General features: G+C 46.5%; 1 protein-coding gene across 1 annotated transcript; it reads right to left on the bottom strand.

The window, feature by feature from the left end:
- Positions 1–7,028: 7,028 nt before the first annotated feature.
- On the bottom strand, positions 7,029–25,929 carry LOC120998310 (cysteine-rich motor neuron 1 protein-like). Its single transcript, XM_040428971.1, has 3 exons — positions 25,720–25,929; positions 8,648–8,785; positions 7,029–7,408 (listed from the first exon to the last, which is right to left on the bottom strand). Exons 1-3 carry the CDS (start codon positions 25,895–25,897, stop codon positions 7,167–7,169), a joined length of 558 nt encoding a protein of 185 aa, XP_040284905.1. The 5' UTR covers positions 25,898–25,929; the 3' UTR covers positions 7,029–7,166.
- Between the last annotated feature and the right edge of the window lie 1,334 nt (positions 25,930–27,263).

Genomic DNA, 27,263 nt, shown 5'->3' on the forward strand with positions numbered 1-27,263 from the left:
ACAATGGGTACATCTAGTTAATGCTGATCTTGAATTATACAAGTTTGTGTAGGAGAGAAGAGGGACCCCTGATCGCTTCATGAAGATATGGGACCCCTGGATTGGAGCCCAGACTCTAGTACCATAGATGACTGAAAGACTGTTCTGACCAATGAAGGCGTGTGTGAATGTGTGTGTATGTGCAGTACTTTTAATCTTCCTTAGGATTGATATGTTGGGTACTGTTCATCCTGAAAGTGATATCTTTTTCTTCTGTCCCAAACTTGGGTCATGAGGAACTGTTATGATTGATCCCATGTATTTGATTTGTACTGGACTCAATTGATGATTGTCTGTATTTGATGTGTATGTTATGCTTTTGCTAAATTAATAAATAAAAAGATACTATTAAAAAAAGTTTAAATCTATCCATAAAAGGGTATATTAGATTGAAGGTGCGGATAGGGTCATCCTCAATAACTTCAGACGCTACCGTGCATTTCCAAGTCTAATTCTGTCCGTAAAAGGGATACCTGTCATCCAGCGTCTAAATACTAGGCCTACAATTTATATTCAGCTAAATCTGTCGTTACTGCTGTGCCTGTATTAGTGTAATATGGTACCTAAATAGATAGCCAGATAGTGTTAGGTGCCTGTAAAAAAAGGCCTGAATTTGAATTCAATACATTGGGCCAAATAATTTTTTTCTTATTGTGGTGAACTGTAACAATGAGGAAAACATCTAGTAAGGGACGCGGACGCGGACATGGTCGTGGTGGTGTTAGTGGACCCTCTGGTGCTGGGAGAGGACGTGGCCATTCTGCCACAGCCACACGTCCTAGTGAACCAACCTTACTTCCTGCACTGGAGCGTGATAGGAAGATGCGCGAGTACAAGCGCACGTTGGTAGACGCGCTACTGAGAGCATTCCTAAATGTCACAGGGGAACAAGTGGAAGCCCAAGGCGAAGGCAGAGGAACAGCAAGAGGTCGCCAACGCAGCTGTGTCATGGCCAGCTCTTCTGAGGGCAGGGTTAGCATGGCAGAGATGTGGAAAAGTTTTGTCACCACGCCACAGCTAACTGCACCACCACCTGATACGGAACGTGTTAGCAGGAGGCAACATTTCACTAACATGGTGGAACAGTACGTGTGCACACCTCTCCACGTACTAACTGATGGTTCGGCCCCATTCAACTTCTGGGTCTCCAAATTGTCCACGTGGCCAGAGCTAGCCTTTTATGCCTTGGAGGTGATGGACTGCCCGGCGGCCAGCGTTTTGTCTGAACGTGTATTCAGCACGGCAGGGGGCGTCATTACAGACAAATGCAGCCGCCTGTCTACAGCCAATGTGGACAAGCTGACGTTCATAAAAATGAACCAAGCATGGATCCCACAGGATCTGTCCATCCCTTGTGCAGATTAGACATTTATAACTACCTCCACTTAACCATATATTATTGTACTCCAGGGCACTTCCTCATTCAATCCTTTTTTTTTTTTTTCATTTTACCATTATATTGCGGGGCAACCCAAAGTTGAATGAACCTCTCTTCTGTCTGGGTGCTGGGGCCTAAAAATATCTGACCAGTGTTCCAGTGTTGGGTGACATGAAGCCTGATTCTCTGCTATGACATGAAGCCTGATTCTCTGCTATGGGACCTCTCTCCTCTGTCTGGGTGCCGGGGCCTAAAAATATCTGACAATGGCCTGTTCCAGTGGTGGGTGACATGAAGCCTGATTCTCTGCTATGACATGAAGCCTGATTCTCTGCTATGGGACCTCTCTCCTCTGTCTGGGTGCCGGGGCCTAAATATCTGACAATGGCCTGTTCCAGTGTTGGGTGACATGAAGCCTGATTCTCTGCTATGACATGAAGCCTGATTCTCTGCTATGACTTGAAGCCTGATTCTCTGCTATGACATGAAGCCTGATTCTCTGCTATGACATGAAGCCTGATTCTCTGCTATGGGACCTCTCTCCTCTGTCTGGGTGCCGGGGCCTAAATATCTGACAATGGCCTGTTCCAGTGGTGGGTGACGTGAAGCCTGATTCTCTGCTATGACATGAAGCCTGATTCTCTGCTATGACTTGAAGCCTGATTCTCTGCTATGACATGAAGCCTGATTCTCTGCTATGGGACCTCTCTCCTCTGTCTGGGTGCCGGGGCCTAAAAATATCTGACAGTGGCCTGTTCCAGTGGTGGGTGACGTGAAGCCTGATTCTCTGCTATGCCATGAAGCCTGATTCTCTGCTATGGGACCTCTCTCCTCTGTCTGGGTGCCGGGGCCTAAATATCGGACAATGGCCTGTTCCAGTGGTGGGTGACGTGAAGCCTGATTCTCTGCTATGCCATGAAGCCTGATTCTCTGCTATGCCATGAAGCCTGATTCTCTGCTATGACTTGAAGCCTGATTCTCTGCTATGACTTGAATCCTGATTCTCTGCTATGGGACCTCTCTCCTCTGTCTGGGTGCCGGGCCCTAAATATCTGACAATGGCCTGTTCCAGTGGTGGGTGACGTGAAGCCTGATTCTCTGCTATGACATGAAGCCTGATTCTCTGCCATGAGACCTCCCTCCAATTGATATTAGTTAATTTTAATTTATTTTATTTTTATTTTAATTCATTTCCCTATCCACATTTGTTTGCAGGGGATTTACCTACATTTTGCTGCCTTTTGCAGGCCTCTAGCCCTTTCCTGGGCTATTTTATAGCCTTTTTAGTGCCGAAAAGTTTGGGTCCCCATTGACTTCAATGGGGTTCGGGTTCGGGGCGAAGTTCGGGTCGAGTTCGGATCCCGAACATTTCCAGGAAGTTCGGCCGAACTTCTCGAACCCGAACATCCAGGTGTTCGCTCAACTCTACAGGGGAATCAGCAAAACTATATTCTAGGATTCTCGAGGGGGGGGGGGGGCGGGGGGCAATTGCAAAAAATATGTTTTTTAATCAGGGGCCATTTTTATGCGTCTTAAAGGGAAACTCTCAAAAATGTGCCCTGCTGGAGCATAGAAAAATTCTATTTTAGGCCACGGGAGTACAGGCCCCAAAAATTAGGCATTCACCTGACAGAAAAGAACTTGTGATTATGTGGCTGGAGGTACATTAGGCGGTCACTGAATAATTCACTGATTCGACCATCATTGCCAAAATTAAGATAGGACAGAAAAACAAGAGAAAGGGCAGGGTACTGTTCGTGAATTATCACTATATAAAAAACTAATGCACTGTGCTTTGTCTTCCAGGTTTCAATCCTTTAGTGCAAACTTACATTCATAACTCATGCACTAATGTTCTAAGCATACAGAACATCCCGCCGCTGCCAACCAGTTGTCAAGAACGCACCTGTACGCAGACGGATAACGCACGTGACAAGGGGTGGTTAACTTCCGGTTAACCCTTTATAGATGCAATTCAGTATACTGCCACCACGTGTTTTAATGGCACACGAACCGACTACCGGTCACTCACCCTCACGCAGAGCAGGGAATGAACCAGGTACCGCTTGCTGACCGATCGCAATCGTTCAGCCAAGCAACAATCAAAATGACCTTTCTCACACAAAATGGTAACGTTACTCTCTTCAGAGACAGGTTTCGTTAATTCCTTTGCTTAGAACACAGAAGACTTAGCAAATAAGATTTTTCAATCTTTTAATAAAAATTAAACGGAAAAACAGTGCATATATACACTCACCTAAAGAATTATTAGGAACACCATACTAATACGGTGTTGGACCCCCTTTTGCCTTCAGAACTGCCTTAATTCTACGTGGCATTGATTCAACAAGGTGCTGATAGCATTCTTTAGAAATGTTGGCCCATATTGATAGGATAGCATCTTGCAGTTGATGGAGATTTGAGGGATGCACATCCAGGGCCCGAAGCTCCCGTTCCACCACATCCCAAAGATGCTCTATTGGGTTGAGATCTGGTGACTGTGGGGGCCATTTTAGTACAGTGAACTCATTGTCATGTTCTAGAAACCAATTTGAAATGATTCGAGCTTTGTGACATGTTGCATTAACCTGCTGGAAGTAACCATCAGAGGATGGATACATGTTCTCATTCTGTTTACGCCAAATTCGGACTCTACCATTTGAATGTCTGAACAGAAATCGAGACTCATCAGACCAGGCAACATTTTTCCAGTCTTCAACAGTCCAATATTTGTGAGCTCGTGCAAATTGTAGCCTCTTTTTCCTATTTGTAGTGGAGATGAGTGGTACCCGGTGGGGTCTTCTGCTGTTGTAGCCCATCCGCCTCAAGGTTGTGCGTGTTGTGGCTTCACAAATGCTTTGCTGCATACCTCGGTTGTAACGAGTGGTTATTTCAGTCAACGTTGCTCTTTTATCAGCTTGAATCAGTCGGCCCATTCTCCTCTGACCTCTAGCATCCACAAGGCATTTTTGCCCACAGGACTGCCGCATACTGGATGTTTTTCCCTTTTCACACCATTCTTTGTAAACTCTAGAAATGGTTGTGCGTGAAAATCCCAGTAACTGAGCAGATTGTGAAATACTCAGACCTGCCGTCTGGCACCAACAACCATGCCACGCTCAAAATTGCTTAAATCACCTTTCTTTCCCATTCTGACATTCAGTTTGGAGTTCAGGAGATTGTCTTGACCAGGAGCAGACCCCTAAATGCATTGAAGCAACTGCCATGTGATTGGTTGACTAGATAATTGCATTAATGAGAAATAGAACAGGTGTTCCTAATAATTCTTTAGGTGAGTGTACATTTACAGAAAAATTACTATTCTAGATAATAATAATTCAAGGTAATAGTAATTCACGACAGTTAAAATAAAAGGGATAATGGATGAAAAGTATACTTAAGTTCCTCTGTTTCAGTCCTTGAAACTGTTATGCAATCCGATTGGTATAATATCAGTGGACCCTGAGCACTGACATTCAGAATGCAATACAAATCCAGGTATTAAGGCAAGGCAGGGTTGCCATACAATGCCCTGACAGCATCCTATAACAGTTCTAAAACAGGAGGTGCCAGAAATTCTGCCCACCAATGGTACGAACATGTGGGCAGGATCGAAAAGGTGTCAGCAAGGTTTATGACCCAGCTAAGGTCAGCCCAGAATGTCCTTATTCTGGCTGAGCCCACAGTTCTGTGGAATCACTAAATACAGCTATGACATTTAGGTATCAATGACTCTTATGATTTTACGAGTCTAACAAGACCAAACTTGACTCTGCTGGGCCTTGTGGTTCTCCAGGATGGCTTAAAGCTGGCTTTTCAGCCTTCCATACCTGTGGAAGCAGGTATATCAAACCTCTTAATCAGTATGTTGTGGAAGCAGGTATATCGCAGGCCTCTATCAATATTTGGTGGAAACAGGTATATCGAACCCCTTAATCAGTATTTTGTGGAAGTAGGTATATCACAGGCCTCAATCAATATTTGGTGGAAACAGGTATATCGCAGCCCTCAATCAATATTTGGTGGAAGTAGGTATATCAAACCCCTTAATCAGTATTTTGTGGAAGCAGGTATATCACACCCCTCAATCAGTTTTTTTGGGGGCAACAGGTATATCATACCCGTTGCAAATAGTTGTTCCAATAGCGCTTGTCCCTCTATATAGCTGCGGTATCGCAGCAGAACCGCACACAACTGTTGCACAATACAAATGCACTATAATATACTTTCTATGTTAGAAAGTATAGTTTAAGTATATCACACCCCTGAGTATATGACACCTATCGATAGCACACCTATACCAGTCCTTAAAAGGACTTTTGTGGCCCTATTAGCATTTTGTTTCCCTAACAGCCTGTCCCTGCTCCACAAAGCAACCTCTCCCTACACTGGAAAAACACAGAATGTAAAATTGCTGCCAGATGTGTATGTGCTGAAACGTCTCAATTGGCTGTCCTGTCCCACCTGATGGATGTGTCATGGGTTAAAGTTCGGCGTAATGCAAAAGAATACGGCGCCGGCGGACATCGCCATATGTTTGCATGTTCGGCAAATCGCGAACACGTAAAGTTTGCCTATCTTCGCCGCTCCCTTAGAAATGAATGGAGCAGCGGAGCGGTTTTCTGACCAGCCGCTCCATTCATTTCAGAGGGGCTCCACAGGAGCTTGTGATTGTTGAGGGTACCATCGGTAGGACTGCCGCCGATCTAACAGTTATACTTGGTATAACCGGAATACTCCTTTAAAGGGGTTGTCCCATTTTGGACTTTGGTGGCATATTGCTAGTATATGCTGCAAATGTTTGTTAGGTATAAGTGCCACCTCTTGAAAAATGAAAACACAAGGCACGTTACAAATATTTAAAGATTTAGTTACATGTCGAATGCCTCTCAGATTATGAATATATTTGGATACATCTGAAATCTACAAGGTAATCACTCAGGTTGGTCATGCACGATATGTGATGCAAGGGTCTACCATAAAGTTTATCCTTTGATCAAGTGAGAGCAGTTGGATAATATATGGATGACCTTGCACAGGCACCAAAAATTTGAGTGATTACTTCTGCTAGGCTAAAGATACCCTGGTATGTAAGCACTTACTGTATTAACTCCCACCCTACTTATATTTCTGGACTGCCTAGACAGAGCACCAAGGTTGTATCTAAAGATGAGCAAATTTTTTAACAGTTCGATTCGGCTGCTTTGCCGAATTTTACAAAATAATTTGCTTTGTGACAAATTACTTCGTCACGAAGAGCATTTATTTTGTAAGTAGTGGGTGCAATGACAGGGAGCTGCGATAGCGCCACCCCCCGTTATTGTACCCCTCAGATGCCGCGTTTATACATGATCGCGGCATCTGAGTGTAAAAACTGTGTGAAATTAACACAAAAAATAAAATAAAATCAAACTTACCTCATCCATTTGCTCGCGATGGGCCGGCCTCCGCCATCTTGCTTGAAGATCTGGTGTGAAATCATCACGCCAGCCGACGTGGTGATGTCATATGTCACCATGCACGGGATTTTGGCCGAGCTCTTCAATCAAGATAGCGGATGGCGGCCCATCGGAAGCAAATGGAGGAGGTAAGAATGACTTTTTTTATACTATTTCAGGTTAAATCGATTCGCTTACACGAAGCACGAGGAAATTCGGCTTCGAGGCGAATCAAATTTATCCTGAAATTCGGATCAAATTCCACTTCTTGGAATTCGATTCGCTCATCTTTAGTTGTATCATTTCTTGGTTTATAGCAAACACAGAAATTTATCACAGCATCTTCCAGAGACCCCATCTGATTTCCAAGCCATCACTTTTCTTTTCCCCCTTGGGCAATGGTCGTTGCATGATTGGAAGTTGCATGTGCATTCACTAGGTATAGTTGGACAACACTCTCCATAAGGCGTATGGGGCTTTGTCGCCATAGAATCACTTGGACATTGCAGTGGTTCTATTTCAGGACAAGTGACATTGGCACACAACCGATCTCCTGTAAAATAAGAACAGAAATCATTATATCCAAGCTAACTCACCTCATCACCGCCTGGTATATATAGTACATACTTGACAACTTTGTGAAGTTACGCATGAGGACTAAGAGCACGGTGCAGAATTTTTCAGGGTGTCGACTCATTTTTTAAGGCCTATCCCCTTTTCCATGTATGTTCACCCCTTACATGATGTGTTATGCCCATTTCTATGTGTGTCATGCCCCCTCAAAGCAAGTATAGGTGTCGGGGCTGTGTCTAATGATGTAGCATCCCGGTGCACACTTGCACCAGTTGGCAAGTATGACTTAGTAGCAGATTAATGGGTGGATGTGCAGACTCCCTTGGAGACTTCCTACAAGGAATTCCCAGTTTCCATGATCAAGCAGGGTGGAATTTTGGAGTGAAAAATGTGTAGAAATGTAAAACTGGGAGAATTATTCAGAGGATGCTACTGTAGCTTGGTTGGGTAAACAGTGCCCTGTAGTTGAGTGAGTGTGAATAAGAGTGGGTGTGGTTTGCATCATAAGAATTACTATGGCCAACTTAAAGGCTATGTACACCTTTGGAGGCAATTTTATTGTTATTGCATTGTACTCATTTGAACTAAAAAGAATTTTTTTCAGTTGGTCTGTATTAATTTTTTTTAGCCCCTTTCTCTGTACAGCCTTGAGATTCTTTAATAGCAGGTTCTGTATTTTTACTGTTTCCCATTAGGCAGCTCAGCTGAAGGCTCCTTTTTTCTGACCTCTAACCTTATAAACACTCATTATAGGTGGGACCTGCACCTATCAGACAATGGGGGCATATTCTAGCTATATGCCCCCATTGTTTGAGATGGGACAACCCCTTTAACTAAGACTGTTTGAAAAGTAGTTTCATTTTAGAGGCATTGGAATGATACAATAAAAAAAATTGTGAAGATGGACCTTGTCTTTAAATAAAAGTGGTAAATGGAAAGCCTGGTTCTTATGTTAAGGTTTTACAGTATGTATAGTCTGTAGATATTACCTGTAGTGACCAATTAGATTTAAATTCTTATTTTTCAAGCGCAGTTTTGGAAATGAAAACATTGACCTGATTGATACTATTGGCACTTGCTCTATTGAGCTGAATAATTTTAAGGCGTTAGGGTTGTACTTCATCTCTGGACTGTATTCCATCATGGACAAGGTAAAAAGTGTCATTTAACCTACTATGGAATGGCGTTATAAATACTGTATATAGAACTGAAGTCATACTTATCACTCTGTGGCAACTTTTTTGATCCGGGAATTCAAAAGTACGGTCACAACCGCTCTGTTGACAAATGCACTGGTTGTCCACAAGGTTGCAGCCATAGCGGGTACAGGAATATTCATACAAATGGTCAAAAGAAGCTTAAAAAGAAGAGAGAGAAGTAAATTGGTGTATAAAATAGGTTTCTGTCTCCTCTTAAAGTGAACTTGTAACCACAAAGTGCAATACAATCTGCAGTCAGCATGTTATACAGCAGGTGGAGCTAAATGGTGGATTATTATATACTGTAAGCATTTTGGGTGGCTACCCAGGATCTGAGGCTCCTTGGGGGCCCATAGATGTCCAAAGTGCTCATATTACAAATCACTGCTGGATTAGTCCAAAGCTTGTAACAATGTAATGCATGCCTTTTTGCCATCGGCAGTATGGCCTCTACTGTTCTCAAGGGCTGACTGCCTCACTTAGTTCAGTCAATTAGCAGTTAAACATCTTAGACCCACCCCAACAGTTTTGTGAAGTGCTGTCTGTGAGGAGGAGATGGAAACTGAGGCAACAGGACGCTGGAGGCGCAGAAGTGAGCAGTAGCAGCAATGAGAAGTGATGAGGTCAGACAGTGAATCTGGACTGTCTCTTCACTGTTGGAGGAGGGAGGTCAGGGTGCTCAGAAATCTGCTCTGTATTCTTTATGCAGTGACCGGGTTTTGTGGTGTCCCCAACACTTCACTGGATCCCCTGGGCACAATCAAGGTGTCACCGTGTGTTGCTGCTCTCTGAAGGGGATGGTAAGGAGTGGTGCTGTCACGGAACCATGAACCAGACGTACAACAAGAGATAAGAGAAAATAAGAAGGCTTTATTGAAAATAAAGCTGTAAAGCAAAAGTCCAAACGGATGGTGAAACCGAGCAGAGTCTTTGCGAAGCCAGAGGTCAGGAACCAGAAGGGTAGTCAGACGAAGCCAGGATCAGGAACCAGCAGGGTAGTCAGACGAAGCCAGGATCAGGAACCAGCAGGGTAGTCAGACGAAGCCAGGATCAGGAACCAGAAGCAGCAGCAGACTTAGAAGCATGTGAACACAAGAGGACCAAGCAAGGAACTGAAGCCACAGACCTCCTATATATATGAGCTAGGCATCCAGCTCCTCCCAGTGGGAAGGAGGAACCGCAGGGTGGAAGGCTACAAGAAACCCAGAAACCAAGATGGCCGCCAGCACATGTCAAACGAAGGAGAACAGCAAGAAGGTAAGACCATGACAGTACCTCCCCCTCAAGGGCCCCTCCTCCGCGGAGCACAAAACGGTTTCTGAGGGAAGCGTGCGTGGAAGGCTCGGAGCAAGGCAGGAGCATGGACATCTGCAGAGGGAACCCAGGAACGCTCCTCTGGACCATAACCACGCCAATGGACCAAAAACTGCAACCGACCGCGGACCAGGCGTGAGTCCAGGATATTGCTCACCTCATATTCCTCACGATTGCCCACTTGGACCGGACGAGGCCGAGGAACCGAGGAAGTGAAACTATTACACACCAGTGGCTTCAACAGGGAGACATGAAACACGTTGGAGATCCGCATGCCAGGAGGAAGCGCAAGGGCATAGGCTACCGGGTTTACCCTGCGAAGCACTCGGAAGGGACCAACAAAGCGAGGCGCCAGCTTGGGAGTGGGCACTCGAAGGTTGAGGTTGCGGGTGGACAACCATACACGGTCTCCGACCTGGTAGGAAGGAGCAGGCGCTCGTCTGCGATCAGCCTGGAGTCTCTGGCGCTGCGCAGAGACCTCAAGGGACTTCTGGATCTGTACCCAAGAAGCACGTAGGACGGAAAGGTGATCCTCCACAGCCGGAATATCCTGGGGAGAGAATACCTCCGGTAACACGGCAGGTTGGAACTCATAATTGGCCATGAAGGGAGACGTCCCAGAGGAAGAGTTCACCGCCGTGTTCCTGGCAAACTCAGCCCAAGGCAGGAGGTCAACCCAATTGTCTTGGTGATCGGAGACATAGCAACGAAGGAATTGCTCCAAGGCCTGATTGGATCGTTCTGCGGCCCCATTGGACTGAGGGTGGTAGGCCGAGGAGAAGGAGAGATGAATCCCCAACTGGGAGCAAAAGGCGCGCCAGAACCTGGACACAAACTGACTCCCCCGATCCGACACAATCTCCTTGGGCAAACCGTGCAACCGGAAGACCTCCCTGGCAAAAATCGTGGCCAACTCTTGTGCAGAGGGTAACTTCTTGAGAGGAACACAGTGGCACATCTTGGAAAACCGATCCACAATCATGAGAATGACCGTATGGCCTCGGGATGCAGGGAGGTCCACAATGAAATCCATCCCCAGGTGTGACCATGGGCGCTCCCCGGTGGCTATGGGTTGCAGAAGGCCCAACGGAAGGTGCCGAGGGGACTTACTCTGGGCACAAACGGAGCATGCCGCTACATATGCGGCGATGTCGGAACGTAGGGAAGGCCACCAGAACAGACGTGAAACAGCCCAGGACAGCTGATTCTTTCCAGGATGCCCCGCGGTCTTGGAGTTATGGTAGGTTCGCAACAACCGAGTGCGCAACTCCTCAGGCACAAAACATCTGCCGTTGGGTCTCCCAGAGGGAGCACCAGATTGAGCCGCCAAAATCTGCTCACCCAGGGGAGAGGTCAGGCTGGTGCGAATGGCGGCCAGGATCTGATTCGGAGGTATGACCGAAGTCGGAATCGACTCCTCCCTGGACAGCTCGGAGTACTGCCGTGATAAGGCATCCGCCCTGATGTTCTTGGAACCGGGTAGGTAGGAGACCACGTAATTAAAATGTGACAAGAACAGAGCCCATCTGGCCTGACGTGGTGTCAATCTCTTGGCCTCAGAAAGGTAGGTCAGATTCTTGTGGTCCGTCAGGATGAGAACCGGAACCACCGAACCCTCGAGCAAGTGCCTCCATTCTTTAAGGGCCTGCACGATGGCCAATAACTCCCTATCACCAATCTGATAGTTGCACTCCGCGGAAGACAGTTTCCGGGAGTAAAACCCACAAGGAAGCAGAGGACCCTCTGGTGTTCTACGCTGAGACAGAAGGGCGCCTACTCCCGTCTCAGACGCGTCCACCTCGAGGACAAAGGGCAACCCAGGGTTGGGATGCGACAGAATCGGAGCCGACACAAAGGCGGACTTTAGGGCCTCAAAAGCTCGGATGGCCTCGAGCGGCCAGACCTGGGAATTACTGCCCTTCCTGGTCAGATCCGTGAGAGGCTTGGCCAGCATGGAAAAGTCCCTGATGAACTTCCGATAATAATTGGCGAAGCCCAAAAAGCGCTGCAGGGAACGAAGACCACTGGGCTGGGGCCACTGTAAGACAGCCGAAACCTTCTCAGGATCCATGGAGAACCCCTCAGCGGAAATGATGTAACCTAAGAAGGTTACCTGGGATCGGTGAAATTCGCATTTCTCAAGCTTACCGAACAGCTTGTTCTCTCGTAACCGTTGCAACACTCGTCTGACATCCAGAATGTGGGCCTCCATGGATTCAGAATATACCAAGATGTCATCCAAATAGACCACCACACACTGCTGCAACAGGTCACGGAAAACATCGTTGATGAATTCCTGAAAGACTGCGGGCGCATTGCACAACCCAAAGGGCATAACCAAGGATTCGTAATGACCGGTCCTGGTGTTAAACGCGGTCTTCCACTCATCGCCCGCCTTGATCCTTACCAGGTTATATGCCGCCCTCAGGTCGAGTTTGGTAAAGACCGTGGCCCCTTTAAGGCGATCGAACAGCTCGGAAATCAAGGGTATCGGGTAAGCGTTCTTGATCGTGATGCGATTGAGACCCCTGTAATCGATGCAAGGCCTCAACTCACCGCCCTTCTTTTTCACAAAGAAAAATCCAGCCCCTGCCGGGGACGAAGATTTGCAAATGTGTCCGCGTGAAAGCGCCTCCCTCACGTACTCCTCCATGGCCTCATTCTCCGCTACCGACAGTGGATAGACTTTGCCACGAGGAGGAACGGCACCAGATTGTAACTCTATGGCACAATCGTATGGGCGGTGCGGAGGTAGGGCAACCGCGCGCACCTTATCGAATACATCCCGGTACTCCTCGTATTCAGGAGGCAACAGAGAGTCCGAGGAAGTACACAGCAACTTGACAGACCCATGGATGCAACTAGCCCCACACTGCGGTGACCACGAGAGGATCTCGACCGATCTCCAATCGAAAGTCGGATTATGCTTCTGGAGCCAGGGGTACCCCAAGACCACCGAGTAGTGTGGAGACGAAATAACCTGGAGGCAGACCGACTCTCTGTGAACGGCACCAATGGCTATCCCCACTGGAAGGGTCTCATGAGTCACGTGTGGCGGCAGAAGGGGTCTGCCGTCTATCGCCTCAAGAGCCAGTGGGGAACCTCGAGCCTGCAGAGGAATGGAATTGGCGGCAGCGAACACACTATCAATTAACAAACCACCAGCACCAGAGTCCACCAACGCCTGGGTCGTCACCGAGCCCCCGACCCAGGAGAGGATAACAGTGATCAGTGGTTTGTCAACACGGGAAACCGGGGACGAGGAGACTCCACCCAAGATCTGCCCCCGACAGGATCTCAGGTACGAGCGTTTTCCCGGACGGTTCGGACATGCCAACCGAAAATGCCCACCGAGACCACAGTACATGCATCGGCCCTCGCGTCTCCGGAGTGCCCTCTCCCCCTCGGACAGGCGAGCAAACCCCAGCTGCATGGGTTCACCCCCAGACAAGTCATCCCCAGGAGGCGTGGGAGGAGAGGGAGGCACGGGTGGGACAGCAAACGTAGGCACCAGTCTGTTAGAAGACCTCCGCAGGTTCTCCTTAAAGGAAGGTCTCTCCCTGAGTCTGGTGTCAATCAAAATCAGGAAAGAAATAAGAGACTCGAGCTCAACTGGTAGGTCCTTAGCTGCAACCTCATCCTTCAAGGCATCCGAGAGACCATGAGAGAAAGCAGCGACCAGAGCCTCATTATTCCAGCCCACCTCTGCTGCCAGGGTACGAAACTCAATGGCGTATTCAGCTACGGATCGTGAACCCTGTCTGATGGACATAAGGAGCTTCGCAGCAGAGGCAGCACGAGCCGGCACATCGAATACCTTCCGAAGAGAAGCAACAAAACCGGAAAACTCGGCAACCACCGGATTGTTGTTCTCCCATAAAGGGCTGGCCCAGGCCAAGGCCTTGTCCGAGAGCAGCGAGATCAAGAAGCCCACCTTTGATCTCTCAGTGGGAAAGGCATGTGGCAGCAACTCGAAATAAATGCCCACCTGGTTAAGGAAACCTCGGCACTGAGTTGGCTCTCCCCCAAAGCGCTGTGGAAGAGGGGCACAACCGGTCATACCCCGAAACACCGCAGGCGCAACAACAGGTGTCGGGGTAGACTCTGGCGCAACAACCGGAGCGGCAGTAGGAGCGAGCCCAGGAGCGACAACCGACCCATCGGCAACGGGAGCGAAATGAGCCGTGCGTTCAAGCAGGGTTTGCAACGCCACAGCGAACCGACCCAACAGGTGATCCTGCTGATCAAGTCTGGCAACCAGCGTGGGTAGCGAGGATGGCCCTGTACCGTCAGAATTCATGGCTTGGTCCTAATGTCACGGAACCATGAACCAGACGTACAACAAGAGATAAGAGAAAATAAGAAGGCTTTATTGAAAATAAAGCTGTAAAGCAAAAGTCCAAACGGATGGTGAAACCGAGCAGAGTCTTTGCGAAGCCAGAGGTCAGGAACCAGAAGGGTAGTCAGACGAAGCCAGGATCAGGAACCAGCAGGGTAGTCAGACGAAGCCAGGATCAGGAACCAGCAGGGTAGTCAGACGAAGCCAGGATCAGGAACCAGAAGCAGCAGCAGTCTTAGAAGCATGTGAACACAAGAGGACCAAGCAAGGAACTGAAGCCACAGACCTCCTATATATATGAGCTAGGCATCCAGCTCCTCCCAGTGGGAAGGAGGAACCGCAGGGTGGAAGGCTACAAGAAACCCAGAAACCAAGATGGCCGCCAGCACATGTCAAACGAAGGAGAACAGCAAGAAGGTAAGACCATGACAGGTGCACACCAATGGGAAATAAGCCCAGAGAGTCAGGGTTTGCAGTAAACCAGTGTGCTTCTTTACTGAAGGAACTGCAAAACAATACAGGCAATACACTGAGCTGGCTTCTCTAGTCTCATCCCTGGCAGAAGAAGGCTCTAGTCTGGCAGAGTCTCTCCTGCTAAACACTGGTCCCTATCTGCAGAACACTAGGGGCTCTGACTACTTTTTTTAATACAATTTCTAACTATTCCAAAGCCTCTTAGTGGGATGGGTGGAGGAACACAGCCCAACAAAAACAATGTTGCAGTTCATGGCTACCATAAACTTGTATTGTGTCTCAATGCAAGCCAATGGGAACGACTATGCAGTTTCCAGATATAAATAACCGTCTGACAGAGCTAAAACAGTCAAAAGTTCACTGTGTCTATTTTTTCCCCTCAAAAACCTACCTCTGCATAGTCCCTTATGAAGACTGTGGAATTACTGGCTTCTAAGTGCATAGGCTGGAAAGTTCTGAAGTCTCTCAGTATTAGCTGGCTGCGCATAAACCCTTTCCTTTCCGCAGTGCAGTGTAAATATAGTACAAATGAACAGGACATATTATAATAAACATATAAAATGCAGTTTAACAATATAAAATAGTATGTGTAAACAACAACATAAACCATAGTGCAAACCCAACGCAACATGTCTGGAACATCCAGGCATTTTTACGAATGCCATGCAGGCAAACTAGCGATGTCCTGGATAAGTGGCATTGAAAAGGTTAAATTATCTACCAGAGGAGGTGATCTAAAGCAACACTGTCACGGGGTTCCGAAGGTGCACTCGGTCCCCCATCGCCCGCAGACCTGTTGCTTAGCTTTGGGAATGAGGATCTGTGTTTGACCTCATTCCCAGGGCAGCTTTACTAGCTGGGTGGCTCCTTGCTCCTAAGTCTGCCTTGAGCGCCGAGCTGATCACTCGGTGCTCGACTGGTTGGTCTGTCGGTCATGTGACGCTGGCCACGTCACATGACCCTCACTCCCCACTATAAATACAGGCAGCCTGCTGGCTACAGGTTGCCTGTTAATATCTAGGTTCCTGGCTATTTGTTGGACTGCTGAATACTTACCTGATCCTGTTCCTTGACCATCCTTTTGCCTGATCCTCCTGTACTGCGCATCCGTCCTGGTATTGTGACCTCGGCTCCCACCTGACTACTCTCTTAGGACTCCTCTTGTACTTCTCTGCTCTCCTGGTATTTATGACCCTGGCTTCTCCTGACAATTCTCTGCTTGCTCCATTTGTACTTTGCAGCTTTCCTGGTATTGACTCGGTCCGTTCACGTCCTGTTGTTTGTCTGTCTGTCATCCCTGCACTTACTCCAAGTTAGGGATTGCCGTCCAGTTGTCCCCTGTCATTAGGACTCGCGAGGCAAGTAGGCAGGGCCAGGGGTAAGGGTGGAGCGCAGTGGTCACTTCCCTCCCCCCTGTGTGTGTGTGTGTACGCGACCGTTACAAACACCTATTGGAGCATGAGGTATTTTGGATGTTAACCCTAAATACTTAGGGGGTCATTTACTATGCTCAAATATGCCTAAATAAGGCATATTTCGGGCGCAGATAGAAGCGGAACAGTCAGTGGCCCAGGGTCTGATAGGCCTAGGCTGTTAGTGTTCCACTTCCAGCCTCTCCTCCTCTTTAGGGAGTGCACGAGTGCTGCTGAAAGGGCCAGTGTGCACATTCCCTCAACTATTCCCACAGAGGAGGGTGGCCGAGCAATAGGTTTTAGCTAGCTAGTTTTCTGAAAAGTTTCACTATTTGTCTTGTTTGCTTTCCCGTGTACCGATCTCTGACATAATGAGATTTGACTGACCTGACCTGACTTCTGCCTGTTCCTCATTTTGACCTTGTGCTGCCTCGCCTGATCCTCAAACTCACTTTGGATTGCGGAAATTCTACCCGCCATGACCTCAGCTTGTTTCATGACTACAGTACGGTCTTAATGGTTCCTTGGTGCTCTTTCAACATATGTCTTGACCCCTGTGGGTCAGCAGCCACTAAAAAGTGACTATTCCTAGAGTTAATGGCCTAGTGGTTCTCCTGCAGTCCAGATCCCTGTATGGGAGTTAAAGGGGGACTACCAGGAGGGTCACTTAGATAATGCTATAATGCTCTTAGCAGCAGCCCCAAAGTCAGATTTCTTCAGTGGGACAGCAAATCCCTCCCCCCCTTCCCCCCCCCCCCCCCCCCCCCCAAAATAAAATAAAAAAAATCTGCAAAACATTGTCAGTCACTGATAATTCCTCCTCTGTATACAACTGAAGTCAGAAAGAGCAGAGATATAAATGTATAAATTGCAAGGTTTGCTGAATCTTTTCCCACAAAACTATATATCAACCTGCTCATTTCCTCCTGCTCTGTAACATGCTATTTGCAGACTGTACTTCATTTCATAGTAACAGGTCCTCCTTAAATAGTTACTAATTTCTCACAAAGCTTTGCATAACTCAATAGTGCAATGTGACCATAAGAAACTTTGTAATATGTGTTATCAGAGAAAAATGCCTTGTTCTAGAGCTATCAACTGTTTTATCCACCCTCTTTCTTTTTTCTTAAATGCCTTTGTCTTTAAAAATCAGGAAAAATACATCTTGGACGGCTGCTGCTCCCTGAAAGATCAGATGACATCATCCCATTGAAGTCTATAGAGAGGGGAGGAATGAGTAGGAACTGAGGAAGACATAAGAGACACACACAGCAAGAGAGGCTGCATAGCATTGTCAGACTGGCCCACCAGAGTACCAGAGAATCCTCTGGTGGGCCCAAGCTCAAATACAATAAAGGGTCCCTTATAAAACAGAGATCTCTTTATAAAATAGGACTCCTTAGATATAACAGAGGATAATGCGGAGTTGACCTAGGAACCAATAGCCATCAGATATTAAACCACACAGTATATTATCGATAAGTTCTGAATGTGCAATGATGAAAACATTTAAACAGTAAACATACAATATGTTCTTTATACACAAAGTATGGGCCCTCAAAATCATTTCCTCTGGTGGGCCCAAGAAAATTCAGTCCGATGCTCCTGCAAGTTTTTGTCTGAGCCCAAGTGCTATATTCTTATCCATACAGGTCAGTACTTCTCTGGAATATTCTCCATAATCCTCTGAGTGAGTGTGAAAACGTTGGAAGCAGATTTTCCTCTACTTCCTGTGTGCCGTGGATGGCAGAATTAGAACTGCAAACTAAGGATCTAGCATGCGAAACCGCTAAAAAGGGCCAGATACAAGTGATATAATGGCTACAAATAGTACTATTCCTCACATACACTCCCTGTACTATTGATTAATGCAAAGTTTATTGAAAGGTTAGGTATGTCTTAAACTTAGTGGACTAGGGCTTGATTTAGCTCCAGTTTGTTGAGGGTTCCAGATGGCAGAAAGTTCGCCCATTTACCCACTGAATTCTCTAAACCATGTAGGCCCCTTCCCATTCTGTACAACCACACTCTGCCTGATCCAGATAAGGGGCGTAGCGTGGGGGGGGGGGCCGTTGCCCCGGGCGCCACTCTGCAGGGGGCGCCGTCTGCGGGGCTGGCACAAGATAAATCGCCGAAGCTGTGTTTTTTCTTCTTCACACAGCGTCCGGCTGCAGAGCAGAGTGAGGGTACATGCCCACGTTCAGGATTCATGTGCGGAGAATCCGCACTGAAATCCGCAGGTGTTCGCAGGCAAATCTGTGCGGTCAATCCGCATTAATTGGTGCGGATTTGCATACGGATTTGCGTGCGGATTTGGTGGGGATTTTCCGCATGCGGATTTCACAAAGTGAATGAAGAAAATCCGGTCAGGAAAAAAAAAATTTATTGACATGTCACGGATTTTAAAATCCCCACCGCAGGTCAAAATCCGCGCGGAAAAAATCCGCATCGTGTGCATTGAGAATTTCAAATTCTCATAGAATACAATGGACATGACCTACGGTGCGGATTTTCCGCACGCAATCCTGATCGTGTGCAGGGGGCCTGAGGAGGCGAGAGGGGGCGGGGCATGCACGGCAGTTCCGATAGGCTCCGCCCACTTTCCAGGCGGGAAAGACAGTGCAGAGACTGCACGAGCCAGGAGCCGGAGGCAGCAAGAAGAAGCAGAAGATCATGGCTGCAGCTGAATCAGTAGGAGACTTTAGTCCAGCCATGAGCCTAGAGACAGTGATTCAACTTGAATTACTTAGTGGGGGCATTGTGCACTGTCTGTGGGGGCAGTATTACTTTGTTGGGGCCCTGGGGGGCAAGACACGTAATGGGCAGTGCCAGGGGCGTAGCTAAAGGCTCATGGGCCCTGGTGCAAGAGTTCAGCTTGGGCCCCCTTCCCTCAGTACTTTGTGGCAAGGGACAAGGAAGCACATAGCCTTCGTGCTGCTTGAAGGCACCCTCCCCCATGCCAAATTCTTGACCTAACCCATTCCTTAAAGCCAGAGGTGTCACTTGACCAGCATGCACTTTCTACAATACTAGTGTTTTCTTATGCGGCACAAGGGTCTTTGGGCCCCTCAGGCTCCTGGGCCCGGTAGCGACTGCTACCTCTGCACCCCCTTTAGCTATGCCCCTGGGCAGTGCCCATTACCTAATTTGCCCCCCAGTGCCCCCACCAAGTAATACTAACTGCCCCCACAGACAGTGCACAACTCACTGCACACTGCCCATTACATAATTTGCCCCCCAGTGCCCCCACAGACAGTGCACAACTGCACACTGCCCATTATGTAATTTGCCCCCCAGTGCCCCCACTAAGTAATAGTGCCCCCACAGACAGTGCACAGTTGTGGCAGTATTACTTAGTGGGCCACTGGGGGGCAAATAACATAATGGAGGGCATTGTGCACTGTCTGTGGGGGCAGTTAGTATTGCTTAGTGGGGGCACTGGGGGGAAAATTACGTAATGGGCAGTGTGCAGTGAGTTGTGCACTGTCTGGGGGGGCAGTATTACTTTGTTGGGGCACTGGGGGGCAAATTACTTAATGAGCAGTGCCCATTACGTAATTTTCCCCCCAGTGCCCCCACTAAGTAATACTAAGTGACTGAACAAATGCATGCCCTCGCAGGGGCAGCAGTGCAGCACAATCCACCATGATCCGGCCGGCCGGCAAGTACAGGAACAGTCGAACAGGAGGAGTCAGATCGATGACAGCCAGGTAGGGGGTGTGGTGCGGGAGGCGGCTAGGAATCAGGAGAAGATGTTAGAACTTAGATGGATGGATCACAAATAGGGGGCGTGGCGCGGGCGGCGGCTAGTCGGGATTCGGACTCGAGAGCGCCGGCGCCCCCAGGCAGAGTGCACTCTACGCGGTGGCCTACTCTTCTTATAGGTGGCGCCGGCCCTGGATTCAAGCGACCCTGAGACAGAGTGAGTGACAGTCAGTGTCACTGTCCCAGAGTCCCAAAGTCCCACCCTGAGTGTGTAATTAGTTCAGTAGTTTACTTTGTTGGCATGGGCTGAGGGCAGGCAGGCTTTAGGGGTAATATATGATAATATCAGTTAAGTGCCAGTAAGTGTCATGAGAGCCAGGCCAAGGCTGCCAAGCAGATGGCACTGCAGTCAGAGTGCTGGTGAAGGATGACCAGGGACACTGAGACAGTACTGCACAGAGGATGCCATCTGCCCATCTCTGCTGTCCATATACCAGGCCTACCCTGGTATATGGACAGCAGAGATGGGCAGATGGCATCCTCTGTGCAGTACTGTCTCTCTGGTCTTCCTTCACCAGCACCCTGACTGCCACGGTCCTGCTTGGCCTGGCTCTTATGGCACTTCACTGCCTGGTGCTCGGCTATCAGCAGTGACAGTGTCGCAGTGTGACTGAGTCACTCAGCGCTGATAGCCGAGCACCAGGCAGTGAAGTGCCATAAGAGCCAGGCCAAGCATGACCGTGGCAGTCAGGGTGCTGGTGAAGGAAGACCAGAGAGACAGTACTGCCCAGAGGATGCCATCTGCCCATCTCTGCTGTCCATATACCAGGTCTACCAGCATTAGCCCTTGATATACCACCTGCCTGGTCACCCCACCTAACACTCACAGAGACAAGTGACTCAGACTGTTGGGTGTGGGGTGACCAGGCGGTATATGAAGGGGTAATACTGGTAGGCCTGGTATATGGACAGGAGAGATGGGCAGATGGCATCCTCTGGGGGTTGTATCTTACATGGGACTGTATGCTGGAGGAGCTGAAGGGAGAGTGATGTATTTTACATGGGACTGTTTGCAAGAAGGACTAAAGGCAGGGGGAGTGTTGTATCTTACACAGGACTGTATGCTGGAGGGGCTGAAGGGGGCCATAATTATTACTATAATACTACAGAGGTGGTCATTATAATAATAATACAGAGGGGGCCATTATATATTATAATTATACAGAGAGCATTATACTTATGGGCACTACAGGGGAAGGGGACGTCTGTTATCTGAGGATGATAGTAAAGTGAGGAATCTAAAACATTTTCTGCAAAACTTTGCAGAGACGAGACGTGGCTGAAAGAAGTTATCATGACGGTCCTATCTCCGAATGAGGACGTTGAGGAAAGTCTACATCACAGGAGATGTCATTGGATGTAACAGGTATGGTGCTGTATTCTCCTGTATATTTCATAGCAATGTATGTAATGTCCATCCAAATATCTGTTTCACGGTAGGGTAGGGGAGAGGGGGTATATAGAATTTGTCTCACACTGCCGAAGTCTGGCCCCAGACTTGAGGTCACACTGTGTGTGTTCTGAATTCTGGGGCTTCACACCCATCTACTACATTATCTGTACTCAGAGTTATTACTGTGTTATCTGTGGTGTTACATAGGACTGCAGGTGACATCTATTACATTATTTGTTTAAAAAAAGGGGAGTGGTCACAGGTTGGGGGGGGGGGCGCAATACTTGGCTTGCCCCGGGTGCTGGTTACCCATGCTACGCCACTGCAGATAACTATATCTGCACGTGAACATTGTAGCAATGGCTCTTTCTGTATAGGCCCTCGTATATTTTACAGAAAGCTCTCTAAAGTACCTTTCCACAGGGCCAAATGAAGGTCTGCAGAGGCACATGGGCAATCCTTTCTGTGGTGTTCCTCTGATTTTATTGGAAGGGTGAGAAGGGACACTGCAGCAAAAGAGAGCCATGCCCAAATAATAACTGTTACCTGGGGAATTTGCCCTCTGTACTCACTGACCCTACTTCTGTACAGAAGTATATTTCTGGCCCTGTCATGGTCCTGAGCCCATGGGGTAGATGCATCGACACTGAGCTGCTTACACTGTTTTCTGACATAAGAAAGTGCAGCCACCACTAGGGGGAGTTCACTGCACAGAGATTTATACAGGTCATATTTAGTTCATTTGTACCTGTAAAAAGTCATGTATTGAGCTCCCTCTTGTGGTGACTGCAGACAGCCAGTTACAATGGGATATGGAACTTACTGTAGGATATTAATCAGTGCATTTATGGCAGTTTTATAGCATAAATACACAGAAAAATATGATGTTTGGAACGAGCACCATAATTGATATACTGATATGTGAAATTATGTCGCATAGATTTTTTACAGTATCCCGCACTATAACAGTGGTTTAAAACATAACATTATTTAGGGAAAAAAGCCAGATTTTTGCAGCATTTTAGTTTTTCCAAAAACAGTGGCAGCCAAATGTTTGCTTAAAGTCAGTTGACAAATATAAAATGCACTGAACACTGCAGCGTTTAGGTGTTTTTCTTAAATTTGATTGAAATTTTTTTTTGACCAGTGGTGTTTTTTTTTCTCCAAAAAGCTGTGTGCTCTAGGTGTTTCCAAAAAAAAGGGCTCACAGAAAAAAACATGCATGAAGAAAGTCTTTAAAAAGTGACAGAGAACAATGCCAAGTCCAACCACGCGGCCTTAACAGACATTAATTTGGGAGGGGGGGGGGGGGTGTGAGGCAGTCTAAATTTTGCTATGGGGCTCTATGATTTCTTTGTATGACCCTGCAATGTTTACTTACGGTCAGCATGGGTGGTGTCAGAGGGACAAAAAAATGAAAGAATATTTTTTGTAAAGGTGCCAATTTTAGATAAAATGCTTGTTTCTGTGCTCAGGTAAAGCAATAATACAAAAAAACAAGGTGGTCACTAACTAAACCACAAATCAAACATGGATGCAATGAGACATAGATCTCTCTTCCTAGGCCAGTGATGTCATATTCATTGGTTACATGCCCTAGGCACAGTTCGATCCCTTTCAAGTGAATGTGGCTGATTTGTGAAACCTGGGCCCATAAGAGGATCCTCTAACTTTCCAACAAGATAGCAGTGGATGGCGCTGGGCTTGGTAAACTTTGAGGCCATGGCATTCAACGAAGCACAGCAGCCTCTTCAAATAGCTGATCGGTGGGGGTGTCGAGTGTTTGAAACCCACCACTTGCATACAGATGACCTAACCTGAGGATAGGTTATGTGAGGGATGAGACTCCATCTTTGTGTCTGCAGCGGCCATTTTACATTGTATGATCTTTTACGAAGTTGATAGATCAGTGACTTTTTGCATGTCAGTTTCTGCAGATGCTGGAAGGAGTAACATTGCCCCCACCTTTGCTATTCTCGAGAAATGGAAACTGCTTGGTGTGCTATATATCTACTTACGGTACTGTATTCTGATAAATGTATGTCTCTGCGGTTAACTGACATTTAAATATTCTGTTACATAAGCATTTACATATATATACACAGTACAGACCAAAAGTTTGGACACACCTTCTCATTCAAAGAGTTTTCTTTATTTTCATGACTATGAAGGCATCAAAACTATGAATTAACACATGTGGAATTATATACATAACAAACACGTGTGAAACAACTGAAAATATGTCATATTCTAGGTTCTTCAAAGTAGCCATCTTTTGCTTTGATTACTGCTTTGCACACTCTTGGCCTTCTCTTGATGAGCTTCAAGAGGTAGTCCCCTGAAATGGTCTTCCAACAGTCTTGAAGGAGTTCCCAGAGATGCTTAGCACTTGTTGGCCCTTTTGCCTTAACTATGCGGTCCAGCTCACCCCAAACCATCTCGATTGGGTTCAGGTCCGGTGACTGTGGAGGCCAGGTCATCTGGCGCAGCACCCCATCACTCTCCTTCATGGTCAAATAGCCCTTACTTTCAAAGTTTTCCCAATTTTTCGGCTGACTGACTGACCTTCATTTCTTAAAGTAATGATGGCCACTCGTTTTTTTCTTTACTTAGCTGCTTTTTTCTTGCCATAATACAAATTCTAACAGTCTATTCAGTAGGACTATCAGCTGTGTATCCACCTGACTTCTCCTCAACGCCACTGATGGTCCCAACCCCATTTATAAGGCAAGAAATCCCACTTATTAAACCTGACAGGGCACACCTGTGAAGTGAAAACCATTTCAGGAGACTACCTCTTGAAGCTCATCAAGAGAATGCCAAGAGTGTGCAAAGACGTAATCAAAGCAAAAGGTGGCTACTTTGAAGAACCTAGAATATGACATATTTTCAGTTGTTTCACACTTGTTTGTTATGTATATAATTCCACATGTGTTAATTCATAGTTTTGATGCCTTCAGTGTGAATCTACAATTTTCATAGTCATGAAAATAAAGAAAACTCTTTGAATGAGGTGTGTCCAAACTTTTGGTCTGTACTGTATGTCCAGATGTTTCGTGATAAGTGTGTGGGTGTATAACCGGAAATGGCCCTAATGTGGTATAAGTATTTGCCTTCCATAAAAAAGTAAACAGAGACTTGTTTGAATACAACCTTGATGATTGTATTATTCAATTCCTCCAAGTACTCCATACCTATCTGCCATACTAATTCGGAACTCAGCATAAATCAGAGTAGGGGTCTTTGCCCTGACAGTTATCAGTACAAAACACTTGGTAAATCGCTTCAATGTTAATACTGTGTTTACTAAAGGGCCCGAATGTTAGTGCTCACATCAGACTGTCTCCTCAGTAGGGCCACATAGTACTTACATAGCAGTGCCGGTTTGCAGATATTCCACACTTCAGTATGATCTCAGAGTTAGTGTTAACATAGTAAAAACTACTACATTCATGGTCAATGTGTAACATTCTGGGAGAGTACTGGGACTTTGTTACTCCACAGACCTAGCAGAATCATGTCACCTGATGGGCTGAAGCAACCATAATCCCATACTGATGTCTTCAGTATGTCATGGCGACACTCCATGCCTGCCGTCATTACACTATGCGGGGCAAGCCCAGGCGCCGCATAATTCACCTAGCTTCTGCCTGATGCTGGCAGCCAAACTCCTGTGTTCCACTCTGCAGGCCTTAGTCTGCTACAGTAGGTCTCTTCCTGTGTTTGAATTGTCTATTCATGGAACCTCACACTGCAATACTGCAAGGGTTAATTCCCATTTTGCTTTGTGTGCATCTGATTGTCTAATGATCTAATCAGCTTTCCTATATATGCTGGGCTGTTTGTTTCATTCCTTGCCTGAACAACCCCTAGGTTTCTCTAGCTTGCTAGACCTTGCTAAAACACTATAATCAGTTTGTCTGCCTGTGTACTGACTTCTGCCTGATTCCTAGATTCTGACTACCTGTCATCTGACCTGACCTGTGCCTGCTCTCCATTCTGACCCTGTGCTACCTGCCCTCACCTCTTAACTGTTTAATGGATTTGCACATACTTTGACCTCTACCCTGTCCTCTCTCTGTTTCATGATGATGAGTATTGCCTGATCCTTTGGTCTTTGGCATCGGTGTCTCTGACCCTGCATGTCAGCAGCCAACCACACGGGGACTATTCCAAGAGATAGTACCAATTAACACAGTAGGGGACAATATATCTTTTACTATATTCATTTAGGGACTGGATAAGCAATATTAGCAAGTAATTATTGGGAGCCAGACACCAGACTACTAATGGTGAGTAATGGACATTATGTACATACTCTACACTGGTGACAAGGGTTTAGCATAAAAGTTACAATATAAGTCAGCAATATGAATAAAACTTAAACAAACTTACGATCATCAAACTGTGGATCACAATACAGAGGTTCATAGCGTTCTAATCTGAAGTTTGGTATGCATGTACGCTTAGTTACACAGTCACACATTCCCATGACTTTATAACAGCCAGAATGCTCAGGACAGTCCTCATCATCATCTTCAGCATAGTGTGATGGGGTACTGTAACCAGGCATATCTGTAGTAGCAAAAATAAAAAAAGAGTAAAATGATTAAACATTTAAACAAGTACATTTTTTCAAGCTCATGTAATATCTAAAGTGGGACCCAACAATTACTGTAGTAGATTAACACAACCAAGTAAGTATGGTCACAATAGATAGGTAATAGTGGTTACCAAATAAATCAAAGACAATCAACTAACTAGTGTGGGGAACCTTGTTAAAACTTAACATTTAATAAATAAGCATTAAAAATCGGCCCATATCATTAATAGAAATTCAAAAAGAAAACTCACTAATCAAATAGAAAACAAAATTAACAAAACATGGTGCCCGATTCACAGCACCCTTGCAGTGTATCACAACATAACTCAACAGGACGAGGAGAGGAGGTATAGACTTAAAAAGAAGTTAAAGGGACACAATGCTGGGTGTCTTACCCTAGAAGTCCCTACAGCTTCCTCCAAAGTGTATCTTCCTATACAGGGAGTGCAGAATTATTAGGCAAGTTGTATTTTTGAGGATTAATTTTATTATTGAACAACAACCATGTTCTCAATGAACCCAAAAAACTCATTAATATCAAAGCTGAATATTTTTGGAAGTAGTTTTTAGTTTTAGCTATTTTAGGGGGATATCTGTGTGTGCAGGTGACTATTACTGTGCATAATTATTAGGCAACTTAACAAAAAACAAATATATACCCATTTCAATTATTTATTTTTACCAGTGAAACCAATATAACATCTCAACATTCACAAATATACATTTCTGACATTCAAAAACAAAACAAAAACAAATCAGTGACCAATATAGCCACCTTTCTTTGCAAGGACACTCAAAAGCCTGCCATCCATGGATTCTGTCAGTGTTTTGATATGTTCACCATCAACATTGCGTGCAGCAGCAACCACAGCCTCCCAGACACTGTTCAGAGAGGTGTACTGTTTTCCCTCCTTGTAAATCTCACATTTGATGATGGACCACAGGTTCTCAATGGGGTTCAGATCAGGTGAACAAGGAGGCCATGTCATTAGATTTTCTTCTTTTATACCCTTTCTTGCCAGCCACGCTGTGGAGTACTTGGACGCGTGTGATTGAGCATTGTCCTGCATGAAAATCATGTTTTTCTTGAAGGATGCAGACTTCTTCCTGTACCACTGCTTGAAAAAGGTGTCTTCCAGAAACTGGCAGTAGGACTGTGAGTTGAGCTTGACTCCATCCTCAACCCGAAAAGGCCCCACAAGCTCATCTTTGATGATACCAGCCCAAACCAGTACTCCACCTCCACCTTGCTGGCGTCTGAGTCGGACTGGAGCTCTCTGCCCTTTACCAATCCAGCCACGGGCCCATCCATCTGGCCCATCAAGACTCACTCTCA

This window comes from Bufo bufo, chromosome 1 (genome assembly GCF_905171765.1).
Source record: "Bufo bufo chromosome 1, aBufBuf1.1, whole genome shotgun sequence".
Lineage (NCBI taxonomy): Eukaryota > Metazoa > Chordata > Amphibia > Anura > Bufonidae > Bufo > Bufo bufo.

What these genes read in the sequence shown, in the direction of transcription:
- LOC120998310 (XM_040428971.1), bottom strand. Translation starts at nt 25,897, where the DNA reads ATGCCTGGTTACAGTACCCCATCACACTATGCTGAAGATGATGATGAG. An exon ending in TGATCCACAGTTTGATGATC is followed by an intron (nt 8,786 to 25,719) that starts GTAAGTTTGTTT and finishes CTTCTTTTTAAG; the next exon opens with CTTCTTTTGACCATTTGTAT. An exon ending in AAGTTGCCACAGAGTGATAA is followed by an intron (nt 7,409 to 8,647) that starts GTATGACTTCAG and finishes CTTATTTTACAG; the next exon opens with GAGATCGGTTGTGTGCCAAT.